This window comes from Eptesicus fuscus, chromosome 13 (assembly GCF_027574615.1).
Source record: "Eptesicus fuscus isolate TK198812 chromosome 13, DD_ASM_mEF_20220401, whole genome shotgun sequence".
Taxonomy (NCBI): domain Eukaryota; kingdom Metazoa; phylum Chordata; class Mammalia; order Chiroptera; family Vespertilionidae; genus Eptesicus; species Eptesicus fuscus.
Window position 1 is genome coordinate 82,088,173 of NC_072485.1, and position 8,455 is coordinate 82,096,627.

The 8,455-nt window shown below is 68.3% G+C and overlaps 1 protein-coding gene across 1 annotated transcript; it reads right to left on the reverse strand.

Moving 5' to 3' along the window:
* Window positions 1–5,896: 5,896 nt before the first annotated feature.
* Window positions 5,897–8,080, reverse strand: LRRC10B (leucine rich repeat containing 10B). Its single transcript, XM_008160325.3, has one exon. It carries the CDS (start codon window positions 7,846–7,848, stop codon window positions 6,970–6,972), a length of 879 nt encoding a protein of 292 aa, XP_008158547.1. The 5' UTR covers window positions 7,849–8,080; the 3' UTR covers window positions 5,897–6,969.
* Window positions 8,081–8,455: the final 375 nt, after the last annotated feature.

An 8,455-nucleotide genomic window follows, 5' to 3' on the forward strand; every position in this document is an offset into this window, starting at 1 on the left:
TACTGTATGCATCCCGTTCTGCCAGGACCCACTTCCTTCCAGAGACACCCTTGTTCCTCCCAGATCACATAGCCCAGCCCCGTTGGCAATATTCTACCGGAGTCTCACTTCTTTCCCCTTCATCTCGCCCTGTCCGTGCAGACCTGCCCCCACCCCCACCCCCCCACACACTCCGCCCCCCTCCATCCTCCTGCTTGCTCACCTTCGCTGTCACCGTCTCTGCTCCTGCATCTCCCATTCTTCTCCAGGAGTGTCCCCTCCCCTCCCCCCTGCTCCCTGTCCTTCTGGGCAGCTCCTGCTCCCCTTCTCAGTTCAGGGCAGGGAAGCAGGGAAATTTCCGGGGCCCAAGAGAGGAGGGACAGGTGAGGGGTGAGTGGAGGAGGTGGGGAGGGATGTGGTGAGTTCGGAGGTTTCTCAGCCTCCGCTGCTGCAGATTCCGGCCCCTTGGCGACAGCAGATTCGGGGTTACCCACTGCTTAAGCCCGCGCATCCCCCTAGGGGGCCTGGTATTGATACCTGACGGCTTCCTCCCATTCCGGGGGTCCGCGAGCCGGGACCTGACATTCCCGGCGCCCACCGCCAGGTGGCGCCAGGACACCGCAGTCGGTGACCGCGCTCTCGGACCAAGGCCTGCCCCAGACGGGGGCGGCCCCCCGGGAAAGGAGAACTCTGGACAGGGCCCCCGTTTACAGAGCGTGGCCACGGCGTGGGCATTTGGGACCATCCTCCTTCCGTAGGCGCCCCCTGAGCGGAGCATTTTTCCCGGATCAAACTTGCTGACATTGAGTCGCACCCCTGCGCCTAGGAGCCGGAGGAAGGTCCCGCAGTCGGTGGGTCGTGCAGTCGAGTGGAAAGTGCTCGTGGCCCCCATCCCTTGTAACCCACATGTTTCTCTAGGGTAGCTTTGCTTAAACTGGGGGTCTGCCCGTCCTCCCCGAGCGGGCTGGGGACCAGCCCCCAGAGGGGACGGGAGGGCGGGGGCTCCGGAGGCTGTGGGGGAGCGAAGAGAGGGTGCTGTCTCGACAGGCAGAGGGGGCCCTGTGCCCCTGCACCCCGCGGGAGGCGATCGAGTGAGCGAGCCGGGCCCAGGCCCCCTCTGCCCTGCAGAGCCCGGGGCGGGGCGGGGCGGGGGGGGGGGGGGGTTGCACTAATTTGCAGAGTGGGCGGGGCAGATGCAGCCTTTCTCCCGCCCCCAGCCCCACCCACTGGGTTCTCAGCCAATCACATGCAGAACGCATCTCTGCGCGGTGTCCGTTCCCAGTCTGACCTCGGCTTCCCCCCCACCCGCACCCCGACGCGCGGCCGGAACGCAGGAGAGGGGCGCAGGCGGTGGGCCAAGGACCCGGTGCGCTGTCACGGGGAGGGGCGGGTGGTCCGGGGTGAGGGCGGGGCTGGTCAAGGGAATGGGGGAACGAGGACGGGGGTGGGCACCGGAGCCCTGCCGCCATCCCAGGACCTTGGGCAAATCACCCACCCTCCCGGGGCCTCAGTTTCCCCATCTGTAAAATGATGGCAACAATACTTCACCTACCTCATAGGGGAGGTTGTGAGGCCGCCGCCACCTGGGGTCAAGGTGTGGGCCGGTGTGCGGGGGGGATCTGGGGGGGGCTGGGAGGGGCTCCCCGCGAGCAGCGTGTTATTCCTGCAGCCGGAAGCAAGGCCCGCCGGCCCCTCCCCACCGCCCGCCCCGCCCCAGGGCGCGCGGCCTGGGCCCACCTGTCTCCTCCGCTGCGCCCCCGGCCCCTTTCTGAGCGTCCTCTCCGTCTTCGTGGGCCCCTAGACTTAGTCGTTACCTGTCCAGGTTCCCTTTCTTGTGACGTCTCCCCAGGGCGCTGCTGTACAGACCCCACCGCCCAGGGCCTCCTCCCGCCCACCGTGCCCGCACCAGGAACACAGCCACAAACACGCGAGGGGGCCCCGGACCCCCAACCCGCTGGGGCCCAGGGGTGGGGGCTGGTAGCCGTTGTTTGTATTGTGTTGGGAGTCCTTGAGCGCAAGTGTTTTATTTAAAAAACAAAAAAACAAAAAAAACCCACTGTCACAAAAAAAAAAAAATGCAGTCAAGAAAAATGAAAAACCGAAGGAAAAAAAAAAAGGAAAAAAGAACCATACAACTTCCACCACGCGCACCCTCTAAGCCAGCGAGACTTCCTCTTCGCAAACCATACCTTTGTGGGGCGGCCTGCTCTGGCGGCTCGGCCCGTCCCGGTTAATAAAGGATCGTGGAAAAGTCGGCCTCGGCTGTTTCCTCCGTGGGGCCAGCCCCCAGCCCTCCCTCACCTCCCAGGGGAAGAGGCAGTGCGGGGAGGGGTGGGAGCCTGGGCGCAGTCTCCCCTCGTCTTGTCACCTTGGCGATGAGGCCGTCAGCCCTCGCTGCCCGGGAGCAGCCGCGCTCCAGGCTCAGGCCTAAAGCACGGCGTGTTAGGAGCGGCGTCACCGTGAGGTCCGAGGGGCACCCTGTCGCTCACCTGGTCCCACCTCCCCTCCCCCACGTCCCAGGGGACCCTCGCCACCCTCCAGGCGGGTCAGACAGACCGAAGCGGGGCCCGACCTCCCCCACGGCGGCCGTGTTCAGGTCAGCGGCTCCTTCCCGGCCCTCGAGGGCCCCGCTCCGGTGGCTGGGCCTGTGGCTTCTCGCCGCCCTTTCTGCGTTGAGTCCTTTCGGGTTAGAAAAGTCTCTCCAGCTCAAAAGAGCCCGTGGCCAGCCCAGCCCGAGGGAACCGGGCCAGGGTCCTCGGGGCCACGGCGGCGAGCCATTTCCTTCCTGCCCTCGCGGGCCACAGAGGAGCAATAACCATCCAGCCGCCCGCCCCAGGCCGCGGGGGGGGGGGGGACACAGCGCCGGGCCGCTCTCAGGGCACCTCGGGGACGGTGCTACCCCCGTTACAGGCGTGAGGGAACGAGGGCCCTCGGTTGTCATGTGTCCACCCCAGAGTGGGGGCCATCGCGCCCCCTGCTCCCCGGGCCCTGGCCAGCAGCTGCCTCCTACAGCGCCGAGACCCCACGGGAAGCTGCGCCTTCCCCCTCCCCCCTCCCACCATGTCTGGCCGCCTGTGCAAACGCCAGTTACAAGGTGGTGGTTTCTTTTTTCTTCTGATCCCTGCCCCGGAGATCGGGGGGAGGGGGGGACGGGGGCCCGAGGGTCAGGTAAGTAGCTCAGAGGGCCCCTTCCCGGGAGCTGTTTGCGGGGAGATGGCCCCGGGAACCGGCCTGCAGCAGGGACAGCGCCAGCCAAGGGGCCGGCCTCCCGCCGAGGGCTCCGGCCTTCGCTTCGTTAGCCCCTCGTCATCCACACAGACTGGCCCTGCCCGCCCGGTGCCGGGCCCGCTGCCCGCTGGGGCGCGCTCTCCTGCGTCCCTCCTGGGCTCGGGAAGGCCATCCTGGCCACGCTCCGCCCTCCCGGCTCCCCACGCAGACACACCAAAGGGCGATGCTTGAACACGCTGCGCCCCGGCCCACGGCCCCTCTCCCGCCCGCACCCCTGGAAGCGGCCCCCCTCCGTGTCCGTGGCCTGTGCGTCCGTGTCCTGTGTGCACGTGTCTGTTGTGTCTCCTTTAGCTGTGAGCCCCCTGGGCAGGAATCCCTGTCTCAATCTGTGTTCCGTGTGGCACCCCTGGGTGCGCTAATAAACGTCCATCCTCAGAACGAGATGCCCACGTGTCATCCGGCAGCGTCGGGACCGAGGCTGAGCAGGCGCGTGGGAGGCCTGGGGGGCAAGGAGGCGACTTCTGGGCAGGGCCCGGTCCCCAGCACCCTGCTCTGCTTGCCCAAGCTCCTGACGGGGGGGCAGGAAGTGGGGGTGGCGTGACAAAGCCAGGAAAGGGTCCACCCTCCCCCATCTCTGCTGCTCTGCCAGCCAGGAGGTCTGGCTGCGGGGGAGGAGGGTCCAGGAGGGAGGAGGAGCAGGCTACTGACAACCACCACCCATCCCACACCCAGACTGACTGCCCGCCAAGGCCAGAGGGGACCTGGCGCCCACGGACTGAGCACTGGGCTAGGAGGCCCAGCACCCTTGTATGGGCAGGTCCCTCCCTCCCTGGGCCGGCCTCTTGCCCTGCCACAGCTCTGCTCTCGTCCGTCCCCACTGCCTGCCTTCCTGCTCTGATGCCAACTCCCTTGGCCTCTGCCCTCATGCCTGGCACAACCACCACTCCTCAGGGCCCTCCTGACCCCCCCCCCCCCCCCCACCCCCCCCCGGGGCCCGCACACGGCTGACTGCCCCGCACAGCTCCGCAGACTGCGGACTCAGTGGTGTGACCAGTGGCCCTCCAAATCACCCCCTCCTCCCGCTCCCCGGAGGGAGGCACGGGCAGTTAGGTGTGGGGGAGCGGCCCTAGGACTCCTAACACAGTGCTCTCTTCCTCACCAAGGGGGGCTAGCTGTACTGCCTAGCTGTCCTGGCAACAGCCCCTCCCTCCCCGGGTCGCCCCATTTCCGCAGGGAGACGGCCCTCTGAGTGCTCTCCAGCTGGGCTTCAGCCCCCACGTTAAACTGTCCTGGCAACAGCCCCTCCCTCCCCGAGGAGCCGGCTCCTGGTGGTGGGGCCAGGGAGCAGCAAAGCCAGGGGCCGGCCCAGGGTGGCCCAGGGGCCTCATCGCCGGCCTTTGCCCGACCTGGAGCTCTCGAGTGAGTGCAGCAGGGACAGAGTTTCAGGGAAACGACCGGAGAGGAGAGGAGAGGAAGAGGAAGAGGGAGGACACCGGGGCTCACAGTGCCAACAGTTACTCGTGGTGACGGTGGCTGCCCGCACCCTGCTCCCCGGCATCTCAGATTTGCATAAAGGGAAGGCAGAGAGACAGGTGCGTGGACTCCTGAGCTGCCGTCGGATCTAAATAAGCCCACCTCCTGTGTGCAGAACCTGAGGCCCAGGTCGGGGGGCGCCATGACACTCTCAAGGTCACTCAGTCAATAGACCGAGGACTGGAACCCAAGCCTTCTGATGCCAGGACCAGGGGCATTCCCCCGGTGCCATGACAGGGGTCACGGGGTCAGAGGACGTTCTTGGCGGCTGCCACTCCTCCCCGACCTGTGGGACCGAGGCCTCACGTCCTTCCTCTAAGTCCCCAGGCCCCGAGAAGGCGCGCTGGCCCGGAAGGAGCCACACAGGGCGAGCGTGGGGGCCTGAGGAGCTCTAGGAGGGTCACGTCTGCAGCAGCCCCGGACCCCTCTTCCTCCCCGCTCCCCCCTTTCTGTTCGTCACTCTCACGGGCAAGCTGACTGCTCCAGACCCTCCCCAGCCGCCTCCCAACCTAGGCCCAGCCCAGTGGCCAGCAGAACTGCTGGGCCAGGCCTGACCTTTGGGCCTTGTATGACATCAGCCCTGTCTCCATGGTGATGGTGGCCTAGCTGCATCTCATGGGAGATGGGCCTCTAGGCTTGGAGCTTTACCATTTTCTTCCTTTCTTTAAAGTTTTAACTTTTTTTTTTTTTTCTGGACAATGAGGGGAGAAAGTCAAACCATAACCGAATAGAAAGAAACAGAGGGAAAGAGAGGAAGAGGGAAGAACAGAGTCACGGGGGGCCGGGCCGGGGGGGGGGGGGGGGGGGGGAAGGGGAGCTGGGGAGGTCAGTACCAGGGAAGGAGTGGGGAAAGGCCAGCCCGGCTTGGGGAAGACTCAGGAGCATCTTAGGTGTCGGGTGTACCTGGAGGAGACCAAGGAGGGGGCGGAGCTGGGGCCGGGCGGCAGAGGGTAAGCCACAGCCCCGATGGGAGCAGCCAAAGCCTTGGGGCTTGTTCCCAGACAGAAGGCGGCAGTTGGCCGGACGTCTCCCTCGGAGCTGAGGCACAGGGACAGAGGGCAGTGCCAGAGGGAGCCAGGGCCCCACGGCAGTGGGACCCGGTGCCCCCAGGGCTTATAAATAAACAGGCGTGGGGAAATGCACATTCTTTCTCCAAGAAATGTAATTTGCTTGCAGCCAGTTTTTCTTCCTCTTCCTAAAGAAACCACCACCACCACGTGGGGCCCCGGCCCCGACCGTGTCCCTGAGTGTCCCTGGCCCCGCCCGCCCCGCCCATTATTGCTCGGATGGGAAAGATCTGGCCCCGGGAATGGGAGGGAGGCCCCTCCTCACCCACTTGAGGCTGTCCCTGGTGACGGAGTAGAGGCACACAGCGCTGTCCCGTGCCCCGCGCCGTGCCAGCCGCCCTGGCTGTGCCCATTTAAGGGAATGGAGAGTGCAGGCAGTGGGAAAGGCCTGGGCCGCCTCCCCAGCCCCGCGCAGCTCTCTGTGCAGGAGGCCTGCAGGCGGAGTGGCTGCTTGTCAACCTTGACAGCTGGGAGGCTCGGGCGGGGGAGGGAGGAGAGGCTTCTTTCGCTGCCAGATTCCAGGCACGAGCTGGGAGGAGAGAACTGGATACAAGGCGAGGAGCAGACCCGGCCTCCTGAGCCCCCCTTCCCCAAACAAATTGGGGGGGGAGGGATGGGGAGGGAGGGATGTCCAATGCGCCCCGGTGGAGGGGCGAGGGCAGCTGCGGTGTGGGGGCCCCAATCCCGGTTTCCCACTTCTGTCCTGGGCACCGGCCCCTGCAGGCCTCGGCCCCGGCCAGGCCCTCCTCCCAGGGCAGGCCTGCCTCGCAGCAGAGGCCCTTCCAGAGGCAGGGGCTGCTGCGCCAGACGGCGGGCCTGGGAGAGCCAACCCCCAGGAGGCGGGAGGCGGTGGGCACCTGGGCGTCCACACTCCGCCGGGTGCTGGCTCCTCCGACAGCAGTGGCCCCGTTTCCGGAGGAAGCTGGCCTCTCTGTTGTGTTGTCAGTGCCGCTCGCGGGGGGCCCCACACAGATACGGGGGGCTGGCTGGAGCCGGTGCTTCCTGGTCTGACGACTGCCCAGGACTGTCTGAAGATGGCCCCCAGGCCTGCCTGTTCCCGGCATCTCCCCCAAAGTGGCCCCTGCTCTGCCCACCGCTCCCACGGAGCTCCCCGGAGCCCCTCCTCCCAGGGCGGCCGAAGTCCATCACCCAGAGGACAGGCTCAGGTGCCCAGTCCTGGAGCGGCGTCCAGGGTGCGCAGGCTGCCCCCCGGGGGCCCCAGGGCCCGGGAGCCCCCGCCCCCGATGAGCAGGTCCTCTTCCTCGTCATCCTCGAAGGCCCGCGCCGGCCGCCGGGGTGGCCGCCGGGGGACGGGCTCGTCGCGCTCGGCCATGCGCTCCACGGCGCCCTCGCCCACGAGGAAGACGGTGTCGGCGACGCGCGGCGGCCCGGTGACCGGGTTGTGGTCGTAGGAGAAGACGCGCAGGGAGCGCAGCGGGCGCAGGTCCGGGAAGCCGCCCAGGCGGTTGCGGTCCAGGTCGAGGATGTGCAGGCGGCCCATGCGCAGCAGCGGGGGAGGGAACTCCTCGAAGCGGTTGCCGTAGAGCCAGAGGCCACGCAGGCCCGTCATGCGCGGCAGGTCGGCGGGCAGCGCGCGCAGCCGGTTGTCGCCCATCTGCAGCGACTGGAGCGCCCCCAGGCGCAGCAGCGGCCGCGGGAAGCGCCGCAGGAAGTTGCCCTCGATCCAGAGGCAGCGCAGGCTCTGCAGCTGGGCGAAGTCGCCGGGCAGCGCCAGCAGCCGGTTGCCGCCCAGGTAGAGGCGCGCGAGGCGCGGCAGGCGGCACAGGCCGTCGGGCAGGCGCTCCAGCTTGTTGAAGTCCAGCGCCAGGATGCGCAGCTCGCGCAGCTCCTCGATCTCCTCCGGCAGCTCGCGCAGCCCCGTGCCGCTCACGTACAGCTTCTCCAGGCGGCTCAGCGTGCACACGGCGCTGGGCAGCCGCCGCAGCCGCCGCCCGCTCAGCTCCAGCTGCTGCTCGCCGTGGCGCAGCTGCTCCTCCGCGTCCGACGGCAGCTCGTCCAGGGTGGACTCGGCGATGCCCATGGTCACGGGCCCCGACCGGGGCCGCTGCCGCCGCTCGGCATCGCTCCGCCCTGGTCGCCCCCTGGTCTCCCCGACGGGGCCGAGGCCGCCTCGGCTCCGGGGGCCCCCCGCCCCGGCCTGCCCCTGCGCCGGGAGGGGGGCCGTGCGCGGCCGAAAGGAGGCACCCGCTTGGGGCCCAGCCTCGGGGCGCAGCGCTCGGAGGCTCGCCCTCTGGCCTCCCCGGCTCCCGACGCCGGCGGACTGGCTCGGGTTAGCTCTGACTCGCAGCTAAGCGACCCGTCGCCCTGGCAACCCCCGACGCGGCTGCCAATGAGGCGGAGGGAGGGCGGGGCGGGGCGGGGCCAAGGAGCTACCAGTGCCGGGGTCCGGGCGCCGGCCAGCGCGGGCCGAGGGAACCCCGGGGCCGCGCCCCCCGAGCCTGGCGTTCTGCGGGCACGGACCCGCCCTCCGACGCTCGCCCGTCGCGGCGAGCCGCTCGGTTGGCGGTCCTTGGCGCCCAGACCGGCAAGTCCGAGAAGAAGGGAGCGAAGGCCAGGAAACGCCGGCGCGCCAACCGGACTCTGGACACGTGGATCTGGAGAGGGGGCTGAGGATGGCGGTCACCGCC

What these genes read in the sequence shown, in the direction of transcription:
- LRRC10B (XM_008160325.3), bottom strand. Translation starts at nt 7,848, where the DNA reads ATGGGCATCGCCGAGTCCACCCTGGACGAGCTGCCGTCGGACGCGGAG.